The 18,917-nt window shown below is 42.7% G+C and overlaps 4 protein-coding genes across 5 annotated transcripts in view; 1 reads left to right on the top strand and 3 right to left on the bottom strand.

Annotated features, from left to right (window-relative positions):
- LOC126557215 (DNA replication licensing factor Mcm5) overlaps nucleotides 1-18,917 on the bottom strand; it is a 296,187-nt gene that overhangs the window by 168,230 nt on the left and 109,040 nt on the right. The gene's annotated exons all lie outside the window — the stretch shown is intronic.
- Nucleotides 1,785-11,367, bottom strand: LOC126559673 (unconventional myosin-Ib). Its single transcript, XM_050215844.1, has 19 exons — nucleotides 11,188-11,367; nucleotides 11,014-11,129; nucleotides 10,615-10,930; nucleotides 9,970-10,539; nucleotides 9,839-9,902; nucleotides 9,737-9,750; nucleotides 9,559-9,643; nucleotides 9,373-9,467; nucleotides 6,597-6,744; nucleotides 6,178-6,518; nucleotides 5,859-6,112; nucleotides 5,459-5,785; nucleotides 5,015-5,381; nucleotides 4,854-4,940; nucleotides 4,220-4,600; nucleotides 3,994-4,146; nucleotides 3,615-3,677; nucleotides 2,108-2,235; nucleotides 1,785-2,043 (listed from the first exon to the last, which is right to left on the bottom strand). The coding sequence occupies exons 1-19, from the start codon at nucleotides 11,332-11,334 to the stop codon at nucleotides 1,920-1,922; spliced, it is 3,780 nt and encodes a 1,259-aa protein (XP_050071801.1). The 5' UTR covers nucleotides 11,335-11,367; the 3' UTR covers nucleotides 1,785-1,919.
- On the top strand, nucleotides 12,457-13,087 carry LOC126559286 (28S ribosomal protein S24, mitochondrial). Its single transcript, XM_050215417.1, has 3 exons — nucleotides 12,457-12,477; nucleotides 12,547-12,718; nucleotides 12,798-13,087. The coding sequence occupies exons 1-3, from the start codon at nucleotides 12,457-12,459 to the stop codon at nucleotides 13,085-13,087; spliced, it is 483 nt and encodes a 160-aa protein (XP_050071374.1).
- The window catches only part of LOC126557645 (CCR4-NOT transcription complex subunit 6-like), a 103,263-nt gene continuing 101,415 nt past the window's right edge, over nucleotides 17,070-18,917 (bottom strand). The window contains exons 4-7 of the mRNA XM_050213495.1: nucleotides 18,416-18,484; nucleotides 18,245-18,351; nucleotides 17,968-18,173; nucleotides 17,070-17,903 (exon numbers count right to left, since the gene is read on the bottom strand). Of these exons, the coding sequence (XP_050069452.1) occupies nucleotides 17,120-17,903; nucleotides 17,968-18,173; nucleotides 18,245-18,351; nucleotides 18,416-18,484 (1,166 nt within the window). The 3' untranslated portion in view covers nucleotides 17,070-17,119. The remainder of the gene's footprint in view (nucleotides 17,904-17,967; nucleotides 18,174-18,244; nucleotides 18,352-18,415; nucleotides 18,485-18,917) is intronic.

Here is an 18,917-nt window from a genome sequence, read left to right as displayed (position 1 = left end):
GCTTTTGTTATATGTTGTTTGGCGTTTGTTTTTAGAAGTAAAAAAACGGCCAACAAGCGTGATTGTTTCTTTATGTATTGACGGTCGGTGTTTGCCACGAGTGCAATCCCTTTTTCATATTCATATCATATCGCACAACCCATAGAGGAGGACATTAGCATTAGTAAGGACGACGCCAAACGGAAGGGCGCCTTGCTGTAGGCTTTTTTTAACGACATGCAGGAAAAAGGGTAAACGTTGCATCCCAGTTTTCTTTTTTTTTTTTTACTAATTTATATTCGTTCTTTCTACCTCATCTAAACGCTACGGATTAAAAAAAACCTAAAAAAAAATGCGAAACTTGGTTTGGAACAAAAAATAAAGTACTTGAACAAGACGATGTACAAATATGGAACTGATCCATCCCAACAAATACACATAAGAAAAAAAACACACAAAAGACGACTTCGAATACGACTAATTAATTCAAAAGGTAAGACTATCTCTCTTTCTCTCAAAGACATGGGAAAACTAGTATCAAAATAGATCTCCCACCGCGGTTGCGGTTTGCTGTGCGTATAAAAACCTAGCTTATGGGTCCCATATGTAGTTTAAAAACGTAGGAATTTGCTAACATATCACGATTACGACAACAACGACGACGACGATTATGGCGAGAGCCATACGTCCTATCACACCATTAGTGCAACAATAGTGTGTGTATGTGTTTTTTTTTGTTGTGTTAAATTACATTAACAAATCTACTATCTACTGATTCTCCTGTTCTTTGCGTGTTAATTTGACAAACGTTTTCCCATTCATTGCTATGATTTTTGCTAGTGATTGCGTTCGATCGGAGCAAATAGGGTTCGAGACCCAAGATGCCTAGAATTTGCGCGCCCACATCTAATGATTCGATTGTTTTAAACATCCTAAACATCCTGGGTATATTTTTGCTATCATCGCGAACCATTCAAACTAATAGTAGTTGTAGTCATAGTAGTTGTAGCAGTAGTAGTGGTTGTATTAGTAGTAGTAGTGTTGCTCTCATGCAGCGATAGCTAAGGAATTTGCACTCATCGGTACCTAGGGTAAAACATGTTACACGCTAAACGCCCCAGGGGTAAAATCGTACGAGGAAACTTTAACTACCACGTTTACGTTCGAGTAAGTGCGTCATACCGAGTGTGCGATTGCGCCGGAAGTTGCCACACGTCTGTGTAGCATTGCTTTGTAAATTCGATCATCGAACAAAATCACGCTCATACACTTGATGCACTCAACTATCTCGGAAAATGTTTATAAAATACATCCACAAACACACACGGACTCATCTTCCTATTCATGTTGTTTTTTCCCATCTGTCGTACAAGGTGAGGAAAAAATATCTTTAACAGGCTTAACTAAAACACAATTCTTTTACGATATACGTTCACGTTATACGATCGCTGTATGGTGAGCCGTACGTATCTTAGGAATAGAGTGTTGTGGTACTGTGGTTTGATGAAGCTAACAATTTACGCATCGCGGGTGGGAAACAGGGCGGGGAAGGATCCGACTAATGCATTCGCATCCCCGTTCCGAAAATTCTAATAGTTCTATATAGTTTTAGATCTAGGACTTTAAAGGTGCTAATGTAGGTAAAGAATTGCTTGTTTAAATTGCGCCCAAAAGGTTAACCAATCGATCGACAAGAAGACGATCTGTTTGCTCGATTTCTGCATACCTTTTGGTTTGTTTTTTTTTTTTCTCCTTTTTCTAATTGATGCTTAATAAAACATTAGCTTCTCTATTGCAAACTCCAATTTCTACGCAAACTCGAGTCCCCGGACGCCAAACTCCATACCGTCGTCATCGGTGTAGCTGTCGACCACCAGCAGCGAACGTCGCCGGGCGCGACAATCCACGAGTGCCATCTGTGCCGGTGGGGAGGCGTTTTGTTACACGATCACCTCCATCCGATTGCCCTTGCGCGTGACGCGTGTCTGATTGTACGGATTGTCTACCAGGCCACCGCACTTGAAAGTGAATATGACGGTCTGGCCACCGAAATTGGCTTCGAAACTAAAATAAAAAATTGAAATCAAGTTCAGACGTGCGCAATACTATACACGGTACAAATACTTACTCGGTGCTGATGGTCACTTCCGGCGATTTGGCAGTGGCATTCTGTATTACCAGGAACAGCTTCGTGACTATTTCAATCGAATGTGCAGTTTGGAACACAAAGTCGCCCTTCTTTTTGCCTATTTCCGACTATGCGTAAGAATGAATGAGAGAATGAGCATTAAGACCGCTGTTGTTATTGTACATCGTTACGTGGCCGTATGACAGTGATATAGTTCTATATACAGGGTGTGCCACCAAGAGGTATCCGGTGGGGGGCCAGGGACTTTGCGTCGTCAAAGTGCCTAGGCTTCAGGATGTTATACCTGCCAAAATAACTATTCGCATAAAGAACTTGTCATTGATAGGATCTAGGCTAACAAGAGACTTTGAAGTTGAAAAGGGCTTCGAGTACCAAGATGCTTTGTTCCCTGACGATAAGATATCGTCTAAAGCGCTTCGTGTATTATAAAACCTCATATTCGAAGAAACATTGACGACACCCAAAAAGATGTTTTGCAGTAGAATCCAGTCAAAAGGTACTTTGCAGTCATTGAAGGAGTTTCGCGTACCATAAAACATCATTGTCCGACAGTTCTAATATTAAAGATCCTACTGATGAAGCGGTATCGGTTTATAGCCTCTGTCACAACGGGTGCATAGGTGCATAGGTGAAGAGCCTCTGTCACAATCTAAAGGGCAAAGGCTTGTCGTCTAAGCTTCGCCTACTAAGAGATTTTGTAATTTCTATCAATCTAACGACCTCATCTACTAAGAAACCTATTGAGTCTAAAATATTCCAAGAAGTATTTAAAAATGCCGACTGATATGCTGATTTCGTGTGAGACCCAAAAGTCAATTTGTTGAAGAAACATTCGGTTACCTCTTGATACGGTACACTCTGTCATTTTATGTTTGTCCAGTATACTTTGCGGTCTAAGACAAAAAGATACTAATAACACACTAGAACTGTCAAAACCATACTTATTATTTGTTCTTCTTACGTTTGTGCAGCGCTCGTTTCGTCAAGCACACATTTTACTAAACCGTGATTTTTTTTCCATTTTTCTACACCAAACACTACTGCTCTAAACAAGTCTGCTAACTGCAAATAATAATTGAAAAACGCTGGGTTGGATAAAACACAAACACAAATAAGTCTTCACAACATAAGCCAAAACAACCTGCACGTCTATTTTAAATGTTCTGGGAGCTATAGCCAGGGTTGCCATATTTTTGTTTTGTGTGTAGGTCTACTAATTAGTTTAATTCGTCTTGAGTGTCCTTACAATGAGACTCAGACATTAAACTCAGGCATTATCTGTATCCTTGCAGCATTCGTAGACTCTACTTATGTTTGTGTTCAAAGCCTAACTAATTATCGTTTCTGTACTGATCTTCTACGAAATTTGTGTATACTCCCATTGTATATTGTATTGAAAATATTGTAGTAATGTTTCATATTGCAACCCTGGTTTACAGCAGCAACAATTAACCTTATAAAAAGGCAGTACTATCAGCGGACTTACCTGAAACAAACATCCGGTGGGTGATTCCGATCGATCGGACATATTCGACGAGCAATAGTTATCCTACGGGAAAAGGAGAGAGCCATATGGTTTCGGTGCAAGGAAAGAAAGGCGACAACGATGATCATGAATGGTGAGATGTAAGGTGGCGAAATAAAATGAAAAACATGTACAAGATAAACGCCAGGACTTTGCTCGTTTTGCTAACTTTGCTTGAAAATTCACAAATTACAACAAACAATCAAACCGGTCAAAAAAGGTGCATCGGGGAGTGTTTTTCATGTTGTTTGGAAAATGTGTGCCATAATTAAGCTTTTGAAAATTTCGTTTCTAGCAATATCAAGCAAAGAAATTCGCTTTGTATGTTAAAGAAACTTACTGCGCGAATGTGAATGACGGCGATGTCGTCAAAGTACGGGCTGAGCGACATCCGGTATATTTCCGATGCAGGAATACGGTACTTTATTTGCATCGTTTTCTGGTCCAGCAGCAGCATTGAGTTCGTTGAAATTACCAACAATATCGGGATGAACTGTGGATTTTTAAAAAAAAATATGAGGATGAAATATCGTTTCTAGGTATATGAGTAAAGTACGCACACTCACCTTGCCACTTGTTCGCGCTATCTTATTAATAATGTCTGCAAAAACAACATACTGATCGTTATGCTCACAGCTGACCCGTTTCCACTGGATGTTCTGTCGCAGTCGTATGTAATCTCCATGGAACGGATGTGCCACGCTGCGCGGATAGGACACTTTGCGATCCTTGAATATGATACTGGCGGTAACTTTTTCACGCATACGATTGCGTGCGGGTTGATCGAACGATTTGCGATATTTGTAGCATCGCCAACGATGAAAGATGGTTCGCAGCAACTGTGAAGTTTCGGCTAGGAAGGTTGGAGCTGACGGCCATTCGTGGCATATTGGGCTCATATTGTCGTGCGGGAGGCGTAACAGCAGTGTCAGCAGAAATTCCCTAGTCTATTTAAAAAAAAAAAACCATAAAACATTGAGAAAAACCAAGGCGATACGTATCACTTCCTTTCGATGGATTCGCTTCAATAGATAACTATTCTATTCGCTCTAATGAAACGCTTTAACTTAATGGAACCAAGTTTGATCGAATGCTAAGATCGTTATAAACATATTGCCATTCGGTTACAAGCGATCTTTTCAGAGAGTCGAATGAAAGTAGTACTTATCGCTGGTATACACTCACTGAAAGGATGCTTACCTTTAGCAGGACAAAAAATCTTCCAATCACTTGCACAGCCCACAGCGCTTGCTTTCGAAACTCTACTAGTCGTATTTTTTCTCGCTCCTAAAAAGAAAAATCAGATGACCGTTATAAACCTGTGCCCATTTCCAACGCATTCCTAGACCATTCTCTCTTACCCGCCAGGTACGCCAGTAGCTTGCGATAATTAGTTGACTGTGACGAAGCGTCACGAATCGTTTCCGTTTCGTATAGCAGCGGTAAGTTTTCTGTATCAAGACCGCCAACTCGTTCAAACGCACCTTCCGAAACTCGTCCAGCTCGTACACGGTACGAGGACTACGGATGAAAACCTTCTTACGTCCAATCGTAAACTCGGCTCCTGGGAGCGGTACACTGCGTATGATCAGCGCCACACCATCTACGATCGTCCCGGTAAAGTGGGGCCAGGTGTACTGACACAGCAGTTTGTAGCGGGCCAGGAACCGTGCGTGCACCATATTGAAACAGTGTCCATTGCGCCACAAATTTATTAGCGGCATTAGACTGCAACAAGAAGTGAAAAGCGAGGGCGATTAGACCAAACCGGTAACAATTGGTGGATCCATCATCATAACACTTACCAAAGATAGCGAACTTGATGCTGTACCAGCCCAAGCTCAAACATTTTCGCCTGTTTCAGCTCGTTAGGTTTGATGCAAAATATGTAATGATTCGAACGCTGCTCAAGCAACTTTAGCAACGTTTGAAGCGAGGTGCGTAGGTTGTTGCTTAAGCTCGATGGTTTGCGATTCGAGTGACGCTTCGGGTTACCCTCCGGAAAGAGGCAGGAAGCGATGAGCAGATCGCTCTGAAATAGACAGCTGCTAATGTGTCTTGGCAACAGGTCCAGATTTTTCTCGATAAATCCGTTGGTCGTGTACACGACGGGACCTTCAAAATGGCGAACTCTGCAGTAAAGGGAGATAAAAAAAGGAGCGTTGTTATAGGCTTACGAAAATCTGCCTCTCGCGTGTGTCTTACTGGAAACAATTAGAAGGCAGTGATGCATCGCGTGCTAGAAAGTTGGTATGGCCGGCACAGCACTGATGAAGACGCGTGAGCAATAGTCCATCATTGACGACCTGCGGCTCATCGAGAAGATGGAGAATTCCAAAACAAGGCTTATCGATCAGTTCGCAGATCGGTGCATTATCAAAATAATCTATCCGTATCCAATCCAGACCCTCGTTCACATACAAATCTTGCTGGTGCTTCAACACACTCTTTATAAAATGCTAAAATGCAAGGGGAATGGTTACCAATTCGTCATTATCCTACATATTATAAACCGTGAACGAACCTGTTGCAATCGTTCGTTGCAGTAGTTGATGGCAAACTGATCGAAAGTGTTCTTTTCCAGCGCTTCGAAACCGTAAAAATCCAACAGACCGATAGTTTTCCCTCGATTACCGACTGTGCCACCTGTTTTAAGCTTCAGTGCATCGTTCACCCGGGAAACGATCCACGTAAAAAGCCGTCCGTACAGTGTGCGACATAGTGTGAACTTGATGCGCGATGCATAGTTGGCATCGATTTCGGTACCGTCCGGTTCTAGCTGGGCCCAGTTATCACCGAGCCGTGTTAAGCAATTGAACAGCATTTGGTTATCCAACTGTAGTAGTTGCGCAATTTCGTCCAATTCTGCAAATTAAGAATGGAATGATAGGAATCATTAATTTAACGGAGTTTGTCTTTCAAAAATTAACAAGAAACTCTTACCATATTCGTTGGAGATTTCGCAACCTTCGCTACCGTCAATATTGGTGGTTGGAATGAATGTTAGGTTGCCGAGTTTAAGAACGACGGCCAAAATGGTGAATATCGAAAATATCTCATCCTGTCCGAAACCCAGTATTTCTAGCGAACGCTTTGAAAGATTAAGAGAGTAAAGAAGGCAATATGTTAATTAAATATAGGCTGCGTCAAAAAAAATCAATCGTCATAAGCATGCTAAAACAAACTTTAGGGTCTTCACAAATTTTGGGTGAGATGTTTTGTAGACTTTCGTGAATTGTTACGTAGATTTATGCATATGCAGACCCGTAGAATAATCAAACAACTTCACAACTTCCACAAACTCCTGCGATCCAGAAGACTTCAACAATACACGAAATGCAGGATTTACCGCACCTTGATGTGCCTTCAGATTTCGCTGCTTACGTTGTTGTCCAAAGTTACGATCGTACCAAGGTAGCAGAACCCCTCTACCACCTCGAGATCGTTCCCGTCAACTGATACTCTGCTTCCGAGGCGGGCTCTATCACGATCAGAGCCTCTGGCAAGCAGCTATTTTGCCTTCGTCGAATTGATGCTCAATCCAATTCTATTGGCCTCGCGTTTCAGTCGGGTGTACGCCTCGCACACCGCCGCATTTGTCCGTCCGATAATGTCGATGTCAACCGCGAAGCCAGGGAATTGAGGGATCGGGTGAAAATCGTGCCCCGGATGTCGAAGCCCGCGCTTCGCATGACACCCTCCAGAGCGATGTTGAACAACAAACAAGAGAGTCCGTCTCCTTGTCTCAGACCCCGGTGAGATTCGAACGATTCCGACAGCATGCTCGAAACTCTCACCTTGCACTGCACCCCGTCCATAGTGGCCTTTAACAGCCGTATCAGCTTCCGGCAGCCAGGGAATCCGTACTGCTGCATGGTGTTCCATAATTCGGTCCGTTCTATGGTATCGTAGGCTGCTTTGAAGTCAATGAACAGGTGGTGCGTAGGGATCTAGTGCTCCCGGCATTTTTGGAGGATCTGCCGTAGAGTAAATATTTGGTCGGTTGTCTATTTGTCTCCAACAAATCCAGCTTGGTAGCTTCCGACGAAACCTGTAGCAAGCGGCTGCAGAAGAGTATTCGTGACAGGATCTTATAGGCAGCATTAAGGACTGTGATGGATCGAAAGTTAGCACAGCCCATTCTGTCGCCCTTTTTGTACACTGGGTATATGACACCCAGTTTCCACTCGTTCGGTAGTTCTTCCTGATCCCAAATCTTAACAATCAGCCGATGCATGAGGTGGAAAACCTCGCCGGATCCATCTTGAACAGTACGGCCACCAGCACATCACTACCAGTTGATATGTTGCATTTCAGTTGTTTGATTGTATTGATTGGCTTCGTCCAGGGATGGCGGGGGTACCTCGTCATCGTCATGCTACCTGTCGTAGTTCTGCACTCTTCTGCTTCCTGCGCTTAGTTCGGTACCTCCTGCATATGCTCCGTTAAGGTGTCTGTGGAAGTAGCACTTCCACCTGTTGATCACCTCTCGCTCGTCCGAACGGATATCTCCTTCCTCGCTGCGGCACATAGCGATCATGGGAGTAAAACCGCCCTATGCCGCATTCAACATCCTGTGGAACTTGCGAGTTTCCCCCGACTGGGATATCTGCTGTATCAGTTGCTCGTCCGACTCTTCGAAGCTAAGCTTCTTATCCTGGAGGAGCCGGATCTACTGCCTCCTCAGTTGTCTGTAGTGTTCCACGTTCTGCCGGATCTCGAGCTGAAGCTTATTATCAGCTTATTGGTGACGTAAAATTTTTGGCGCCCATAACCAGGAGATGATCTGAATCGACGTACGCTCCTCTATAGGTCCTTAAGTCGAAAATATCCGAGAAGTAGCTTCCATCGATAAGAACGTGGTCAATCTGGGAATATGTCTGCTGTAGTGATCTCCAGGTGTAACTGAAGCGAGGTGCGTGCTGGAAGAAGGTGCTGCGAATGGTCATGTGTTTGGAGGAGACGGAGTTCACAAGCTGAAGCCCGTTGAAGTTCATCAGCTGGTGGGCACTGAAACTTCCTATCGTGGGTTTAAAGGATTTTTTAAACCTTAAAAGGATTTTGACCGTCCTAGTCAGTCATGCATCGCGTGTGTAGTTGGAATCTTCTGGACAGCATGGGTTTTTGAAATCCCTTTAACGCATTAATCCTCAATCCAAAATCCGTGTTTCTGTCGAGCATACAATTTTAATCTTCACAGAGCATCTGTGTTGCTGCATGGCATGTTGTTTGAGGGCTTATTAATCCATGGTATCGTAGATCGCCTGAAAGTTGATGAATAAATGCTGCTCGAAAGTCTGATGTTCCGATAATTTTTGAAGGATCTGGCGCTGGGTAAACTAGTAAGTCTATTTCAGGCTACCGCCATGATTTTTTTGTTGCATGTCGAAAAGGCGGCGATCTTGGTATCGAACTTCCATCTTGCTTCGATCAAAATTCTGTAGAACTTACGAATGTCCTTCGTCTGAAGTAAATCTATCCTATGTATAAAGCTCTAATAGCTATATATATAGCTAAGTATAGCTCTCACCTGCATTTCTTCCTATGGTTATGTGTTTCGTGCTGAATTGTTCGCTAGAATGTGCATGTAATGACTTACTCCACCACGCACAAATGATCGTTAAGGATAATCGTCTAAGTGCTGGTAGCAGCACTTAGACGTACCAACCCGCCCCTACATGTCCTACATGTGTATAGGTCTAAATTTAAAAAATCTTACCTTAGTGAAGGTGAAGTTCGTTCTATCGTCCTCATTGGCGAAGCTATTTTTTAACAATTCATACTTATCGATGTTTCGCTGCAACTTAAGTGATTCTAAAAGTAAAAGAGAAACACATGCAAATGTTTAAAAATATATCACTCTACTAATTCAAAGCTGTATTTTACATTGTTGGTCGTTACTTACTGAGCAGTTGAATGTCAGCACCGGAGAGCAGTTGGTAGAAAATGTGAAAGTTCCTTTCCCCAGAAGCACGTGTAGTAACACGAGACTGCATAAATAATTTACATTCCAGAAAACAAACGAAAGAAAGACGTATTAATAAAAGATCCTCGAGGATGAACACATGGATGCTTGTGAATACCTTTTCCAACATGTCTTTAAGAGAGTGCAAGCATGATAGAACAGAATTAACAATAGAGTTAAATCTCCGATAGCTGTAAGAAGAATTAATTGATGTACTTACACAACGTTAAATGTCCTCCCACTGGGTCACCTTTGTAATCGAACTCAATGTCGAAGAACTTTCCCTACAACGAACAAAATGAAACATTTAAACATTTGGTTCCTTACAAAAATAATTTCGTTTGAACATACAAATCGGCTCGAGTTGGCATTCTTCACGGTAACCGCATTGCCCATTGCTTCCAGGAAGATTTCCGCCTGTGCCACACGTTCGCGCATCTTTTGCAACTCCAAATCCCGAATGTACACCTCCTTCGAGATAGATTTCAATATCTGCCGGCGATGGAAAGTCGACGGCGATGTGGTACCGTGATCGTGCGTCAGTGCGATCGATGAAGACGATTTATGAATCGATCGGGTACTGCTATTACTGTTTTGATGACAGCAGCGCATCAGATTGCTACGCTTCTGCAATGATGGTGATGGAGACGCACCACACATCCGGTTCAAATCTGCGTGACTACTGGTACAATTGTGCTTTGGACACGAGCCCACGGTGGACGATTTGAGCGTCGATTTGGTGGGGAAATCGTTCGCCTCCGTCGATCGGCTGATGGATTGGTTCGAATGCTTCAAGCACTTTGGCATGCTGGCCATGGCAGGCATGAAGCCATAGTTAACCATCGCTGGAATATTTTCCGTGCTCTTGTGGTGCGAGATCAGGTCAAATTCAACCGTTTTTTCGTGAGAGCATTTCTGTTGCTGTGGAAAGGAAAATTGTATGAAACAAAACCACCGTGACAACACATTCCAGGTTCCAAATCAAATGGTACATACTCTCGTGGAATTGTTGTACTTCATAATACTATCCAGTCGACCACCGACGACGGACGACGGTGCGGCACTTTCGAACGATGACCCGACGCGACTGATGGTAGAGTGTTTCGGGGTCGATTGTCTCGAGTTTGGATTGGAACCACGGAGCGAAAAGATGGGCGCACGACTGCGTCGCATCTCGGACAGTTGGGTCAGAAAGTGGACGATCATGTGCGAGGATTCGGTTTTGCCCGAACCACACTCACCCGCCATTATGATGCATTGGTCTTCGTTGTAGTTTAGCAGAAATTGATGGGCCGAATTTGCCAGCGCAAAACTGTTTCCAGACAGAATGGTTCAGCGTTAGTTAAGGGGAAGCTAAGCAGGTTATTAGTGGAAGTGAATAATTTATTTACTTACATGTGCGGTGGCAGCTGGAAAAGGCTTTTCGTCGCATACTTGCGAACCTGATCCGGGTTATAAATTTGCAGTGGTTTGTATGGGTTCAGGGCCACCAGAAACGTCCCGATGTAGGTCTGCAAACGGTAATTACAGGATTAAGGTGCACGATGAGTAGGCTCGGCGAATACTTACATAGATCAAATCCCGTTTGTAGCGTTGGTGAAGGTTATTGATGAAACTCTCCTCGGAGAGGTTCTCCAGCAGCACCGAGTCCCAGCTGCCAATTTCTTGCTCCATGTTGGGCATTTTCCCCGTCTCCGTTTTAGTGCTTTTCCGCATTAGTTGCAATTCCTCGTTCAATCGGAAGCAAAATAATGCAAAGATCTAGCAGACCACTACACCGGACGTCCACTTTTCGTTCTGTATTGCCTGCTGTGATGCATCGGTCGCTATCGTTCTATCACGAACCGCAGCATCCATCGCAAACCGCTCCAAAAAAAATCCCAAGGGCGCCCGATTACATGATGCACATTAATTCACTTTTCCATGCCCCTTTTTTCGTAACACGAGCTGTCATAGGCGTTGCTGGTGTAGCTCTTCCTTTGGAACACAAAAAAAGGAACGCTCCAAAGCGTTCGTTTTGGTGAATCGTTTTATCGTACAGTCCTACAACAACGATTTTTAACAATTTTCTTTCCTCGATAAGACGCGTTTTTCATAGTCACATTTTACGCCCGCTTCTTTTGTTATTCACGAGTTAAAATTTTGAAGAAAAACATCTTATAATACAGCTTATCTCATTCTCGGGATAGTATTAGTAGTGGTAGTAGTACCAGTAGTTGGTAACATCACACTTTTCATTTGATTATACCGCACTAGACAATAATCCCACAGGGAAACCCGTAAACAACAACAGAATACACACGGATACACATTAAAACATTAAGTTGGCAACTTTGGCGAAGGCAATTTTACATTCTGTGCAACGGCACGCAGAACGGTGAACGAAAACGAGCAAGTTGGAAAACCCTCACACGGTCCAGCTTTTTTTTACTTTCTCCCTCCCTCTTTCTTTCTTTCGCTCTCTCGCTTCTGCTTCTTCATGCATTCGACAAATTTTCCTCCCCACTGTATTGACAGTTTTCCGAGTTGAGATAACGTGCAGTACTAGATCGTTGATAAGGCAACACGGGTAGAGAAGGAAACAAAAACATCTATTTTGAACCATTTGCATGGAAATTTTTTTTTTAAATAATACAGAAGCGATCACAATAAGCTATCATGTAGAAATTTCTACTTTTCACCGAAAAGAAACGCTAAGAAAATACAAAAATCGTAATTTATGTGATAGAGGCACAGCTTGCCTGTATGTAGCTTGTGCGTTTGTCAACTGTCATAACAAACCGTGGTGGTTGCCGAACGGGAGGAAAAAAAAAAACAAGCAACATCAACTCTCCAGCAATGCTGTCCAGTATGAATTCGGTACGTAACTATTGTTTTTTTTTATGTTTCATTCATATAAACTCTACTCTATTTTACCGTGCATTTTAGATTTCAAGGGCTGTACTAGCGAGACGATGTCTGCATACAACCACAATCGCGGCCAAATCACAGTCCGGCCGGTACAAGATATCTCCGAAAGGTGACCGTCCGCTTACGTACGAGATGGCTAACCCACCACACCAGATAGCGCATCGAAAAGCATGGAACTCGTGGAACACCTGTAAGCTGCAAGAGTTAGTTGCATCGTTAGCTTATTTTACTAATGTTTTCCGCGATTTGGTCACAACACCACTTTACAGCTAATCTCGAGGGTGAGCTGCGCCCATCGCAAACCATGCTGGAGGACGATTTCATACGCCGGTTCATGTCCGGCACCTGGCACGCAATGGTACTGTCGGAGGTGATAATCAAACGACAGCACAACCACGTGCGCATAGCGGCCATCATTAGCCGTGCGATTCCGGCAAGAAAAATGTACTTCCTGATCGGATACTGTGAGGAGCTGCTAGCCTACTGGTTACAGTGCCCGGTAACGCTCGAGCTGCAGACCACGGACGATAAGAAGGATGTAATCTTTAAGTACATTTAATTTGTTCTCGCGATTCAGACGGCGTAGTAGCTTGTAAATAGAAACCAATATAAAACACAACAAACGGGCTTATTTAATGTTTTTTTTTCAATTATTCATTTATTATACTTCTTTCTTTTGTCGTTCTTTGTTTCACTTCCATGCTGGGAGTTTCGTTTGGATCGTTCGTCCACTTTCGCGCCCTTTAGCTTTATTCCCCTTTTTCAGCTTGCCCCACTATAAATCGTCCTGCTTTTGCCAGATGTTGCCGGATGATTTAGCGCACACAAATTTGTGTAAATTTAGCTTAATGCAATGTTTATGATTCACGCGAACAGAGGTGTAGTTTGTCTATCGCAGATATAGTTGGGGTGTGTCGTCCAATGGGGTTCACACTTCCAACGAGCTGTGCATCGTAGGAAGGATATAGTTATTTAAAATGAACTAAAAAGAAAACCTAAATCATCGTTTTCGGGAGGAAGTTGGCTACTTTAGCTTTAAAGTAAAAAGGAAAATTCATTTTGGACTTTTGGAGCGCAATACAAATTCGTTACGAATTGCGGAAACTTTACAATTTTACACACCAACCAGCAACACAAAAAAATCTGTACTGCCTTAAATAAGCGACAAGATAAAAGCAAGTTCTTCCCCCGTCACGTGTGGCATTGCACCACCACAGGATTGCACTATTTGCAGAACAAAATCGCACACATTTAATCTTGATGCGTCTGACTCGGAGCAACCATATTTCGTATGGAGGTTTTTGGAGGTGTGTGTGTGTGTGTGTGTGTGTGTGTGTGTGTGTGTTTTATATCGAACGCTCTTCGCATAGCAATCGTAGCCGCTTGGGTGTGATTGACACATTCTTCAAGAAATAATGTATGCTGCACAAGAAGGACGAATTGCGCGAAGAACTGTGGATTTTCCCTTTTATACACACACGTGTGTCATTGCTACCAACCAACGTGATCGTCGGCTAATGGAAATGATCGTACAAAATCTCGTACGACACAGTGTGTGCGAGTGTGTTTTTACATAGTCTTGTAATCGTGTTTTAAAATCATCATGTTGCATGATCGATGATAGTGTTCGTGTCCCAGTTCGGTTCCTGATGCTTGTACCCAGATGCGAATGGAGCTACAGGTACGACGATAAAAACATTCATTCGCACTGTTCTTTTTTCGTTTCAAACTGTTACACCTTCAATGTACAGTGGCGGAAAAGTTCTGTAAGCGTGCACTGTCCACATTTCAAAGCATCAAAACGTTGATGTTAGTTGTTGAGATATGCTAAGCAGATCTGGAACGGTGCATACTAAGAGGACTTTTATCACGTCACTGTACTCTTTCCTTTTTCATCTGTCTCTTCGGTTTGTTCTTACTTTAAAGGGTGTGATTGATTGGGGTGTTAGTTTCCTTAATGATTTTTTAATTGTCCTTTGCAACATTAAGTAGCTTGCTAAGGTATGCTTGACCCACAATTCCTGCAACGATCATCATTACCCCTTCAGTTCAATTGTTTTTTAAATCGATGAAACTCTGGGAACTCTGAGTGTGGATTGAATCTTTTCTTTTAACTTCTACCGTTTTTTTTCACACACGACTTGCGAACCGTTCGTTTCGTGGCTGTTACTGGCTGCTGTTGCTTTTGTACTCTTATTGTTGTTAAGTGTTGAGCTCCTTTTAACACTAGTATTTATCGACATCGGGAGGGAGCATTTTTTTTTTTCGATGGAACTCATTCTTCTGTTGCCGGGCACAAACTTTTCATTCCGTGAGCTTGAGATGTTAGCCTTCTTCCGGGTCGTGTTTTCAAATTTGTGTTAGTTTTATTACTTCTATAATCCAGCCTTATCAACTTTACGCTAGTTTCAGTTTGCCTTGCCGTCTCCTGTTGCATAATTTTCTTCCGTAACAACCGCACGCACTTTACACTGCTTCGGGGGTTATGACGCTTGTGGTTCTCGCTTGACACGGTTAGACAGTTCTATTTCGCACTACTCCCATTTTCACATGTACTATTATAAGATCCATCCTATTTTTCGTGTGGTTATTCTTCATCTTCTGTATTTTCTATTTAAAAAAAACGGAAGCTTTCCTTTCATGAACTACTTATAAAAACATACTACTCAAGTCAAAAACGAAATACCTACATAATTAGCACAATCTCTTTGTTCGTGTAAAATAGTATGAACATGATATTTAAAACGAAAAACATCACCAGATGAAAAAAAAGTGCAGGGAAAAAATGCAAAAATGACTCAGTTCAAAACCTAAAATTAGCGGTTCGCAGGGTTCGGGATCGTTGTTGTGAGGGTTTCGTAACTTACAAGTAAACAAAAGATAAAGCTTTTCCCCATTAGAACTTACAATGTTGGCTAACCAAATTTAAAAACAAAAAAAAAAAAAACAAAACCCCTCCAACGATTAACTACCGAAAAGCAAAAGAAAATGAAAACCTAATTCCTGTGTTTTCTTTCGTTTGCTAAACAATGCTCATCATCATTATCCCTCCTCAGCATGTTAAATTTTACAATAATAGATCTCCTTTTTGGTTCTTGTCTCGGCTTTAAGCGGAAAAATTGACTAAAGGGAAGGAGAGGGTAGGCTAAGTTTTAAAAAAATATATGCATTTAGTGGGTCCGAATGGTTCAAAACCCTACAGGCTGCAACAAGTGAGCCAAAAGGATTAACTTGTTCCACTACAATAAAGGATGAAGGAGTTATCAAAACATACTAGAAAATAAAAATAAAAATCAAGAAAGGAAGAGACAGTAAATTGCCGTGACGTAAAACCGCCCGGGAATGCTGCTATCGCATTGCCATGCAGCGGTGGTGCGCTTTGTTTCGTTTAAAGCTGAGATTCGAACCGTTTCGTAATGTATGTGTGGTGTGTGTGTGTGTGCTTCTTTTTTACTGCTTATTTTCGTCATTCTGTACAATCTGGTAGTAGTAGTAGTAGTTTGTAGTCTTTTTGTGTGTGTGTGTTTTTCTTTTTTTCATTGTTTTCATTATCTTACAATCATTGACGCATTTTTTATGCACTTTTGCCTTCTCATAAAGGACTTGGGTGTAGCTGCTATGCTATTATGTAGACAACTGTTTCAAACTTTGAGTGACACATACACACGCACACACACATTGTAATGAAGTTTTGTTTTGGTCTTGTTAAGATTTAGCATAAGTTTACTTCTTGTTGTTATAAAATTTGTCTTCCATTTTCAATGTGTTGTTCTTGTTTGCATTGGCGCTTTATACACTATTGTGCCCTCTTTTACTTGCCCAGTTTCGGTGTTATTATTGTGTGGTCGCTTTACATTATCTATTTAATGATTTCTTCAACTTTTTATGTGTGCTACGTTGAATTTGCATATTGCATCTCTTTCCCGCTGGCTTATACAAAACCACTCGCCTCCATTTCTCTGCTGTTTGTCATTTTGTTATTATTTTCTTCTTCTTTTTTACTTTCTTTTTCGAGCAAAGTTGCTGTTATTTCGCAAACGAATCATAGCTGAATCTACTGTCCATGTTATGTGCGTGTGTTCGTATGAGTGTGTGTGTGTGTGTATCTGCTTAATATACAATTATTTAATGTCATTCTCCCCTCTTTACCAGTATCGACAAAATACTAGATTGCCGATTTTGAGTGATCGCTTCGTTTTACAACAGACATTGCACTGGTGTTGGATGAATGTCTGCCTTTCTCCGGCGATCCGTGACGAGGAAACTGTGTCTTGATTCTAGCGTCTGCCACTGACATGTGCCTTCCTGTTCAGGACTGCAACGTGATGCTCTACTAATGTGCCATTTTGTATAGTCCTGGGCTGGACCGTGTGTGTGTGTGTGTGTATGTGTGTCGTGGGATACTTGTGGATTACCGCCAGTTTACACAATGATGATGGGTTACGTACAAGAGTACCAATGATGGTTTCTGCTGCTGGGTGGTTGAATCTGGTGGTGGTAGGTTCGCGGCGGCGTACTATTGCAGTCAGTTTTGCACACGGGTGTCATTCTGCCTGCTGGCTACTAAACGGGGCTCTAGCAGATTTTATTGCTACCTTCGACCGATCAGCCCGTTCGGTTGGGCGCCCGTCGTCGGCATATGAATTAGCTCGAGCTCGACTAGCAGCGGGAAGTGGTCGGAAGGTATGTGCGGATGGGGACAACCGACCACCTTGTTCTCCCGCAGCCATTCGGTCGAGATCGGACCGAGCAGCCCGAGCGGCACCATGCCCTGCTTCGAGTAGAATATGTAATCGATAATACCTTTAAATTCGAATGTATAATTTGTATATGGCATTATATCTTCACTGTACGCTGACGCTAGTTTAAAGGAATGAGTAAATTCATTTGGTGTATCACAATTTGATATACGCTGCAGGCAGGATTTGTAGCCCAGCTCCTTGAAATCTTGATGGTCCATTGATACACGCCCGGCACTTAGAAATTCAATCACACCCGAGTCTGGAAGCGAGTTAAAGTCACCACACAGCACCAGCTGCACGTTATTTACATCGAACTTGTGGCCCGGCCGGAAGCTCAGCCCCGCCTCGTCCAGTATTGTCTTCAGCTCGTTGCTCAGCATCATCGTCTGGATAAGCTTCACGTCGCAAAACTCCGGATCCCAGTGGATGTGCGCGGTGCACACCAGGATCGGTTGCGAAATTTGGGCCGCTTCTGGCGAAACGCTTTCCCACGCACTTTCCTTTACCTTCAGCAATGCTGCAAGTCCGATGTTGTCCTTCGGCATTACGCGATTGAGCATGTTGTCGGAACCTTCCGCGTTAGCCATCGCGAGCTGATTGAATTCGACCAGATGCTCCTTGATGAGCGTAAACCTGCAAAACACGATCGTTGTTATGGTGTGTTTTTACATGCCTTTGGTGGTCTCTGGGGACTTACTTTGCAGAGCGGAAGAAGATCGCACACCCGTCGACGTACTTTCGATCCGCTTCAGACATTGTTTTAGCTCGCGATTTAGGCGAAAAGATACCTTCGTAGCCATCATTCTTCAGCTCCGGCTTGAAGAAGTTGAAAAATTGGTCGGTTTCGACCTCCTGCAGGCTGATGATGTCCGCCGCGTAATGTCGTATCTCGTCAAGAATGGCCTAAACAAAAAGTGAGCATATCGTGAACCGTGCTTTGTTGCTTCTTTCCACAACTCCATCGAGTTCATTACCTTTTTCCTGTACTCCCAGCTTAGCGCCCAGCTAGGACAGTAGCCGTACATCTGTCTCGTCGCGTACTTATCGCACAACACGTTGTAGCACATGACCGTGAATATGCCTGCGAATAATTGGAACGGTGTTTAACTATACAAGAACTACTAAACAGCAATAACATCACTTACATGCGCCTCGGTTGCGATTGGGTCTAGCTAGAGGGATCCAGGGCCGCTGAGGTGGTGGAGCTACCGTAACTAGAATGGCAAAAAACACACACAAAAACAGTGTTATAAAATGTCACTCCATTCGACCGTAAAGCGAATGATTTAGGGGATCGTTTAATTAAGAACAAACAGTGATATATTTTAGTAACTTTATTGCTTGGCTCCATGTCAACAGTGAAATAAGCGTTCTGAAGTTTTTGATATGCACCGGACGTTTGACGCTTCACTGACCAAGAAGCAACCATTTCTAAATCTACTTCACTAGATATCCAGGCTACTAGATTGTGTCATTAATTACTATACTGTAGCCATAGCTACTTGTAAAGAAGTAATGATCGCAGAGAATAAATTTTTAGACAAATGAAGTATTCGTTTCATTCTACGTGCTAATTGGATGGTCGTTTATTTCGATTGCGATCGCGATTCGAAATGCTGAATGTATCGATCATTTTTTTTTTCGCTA

The sequence above is a fragment of the Anopheles maculipalpis genome, chromosome 2RL (assembly GCF_943734695.1).
Source record: "Anopheles maculipalpis chromosome 2RL, idAnoMacuDA_375_x, whole genome shotgun sequence".
NCBI lineage: Eukaryota > Metazoa > Arthropoda > Insecta > Diptera > Culicidae > Anopheles > Anopheles maculipalpis.
This window is presented reverse-complemented; position numbering and strand designations above follow the sequence as displayed.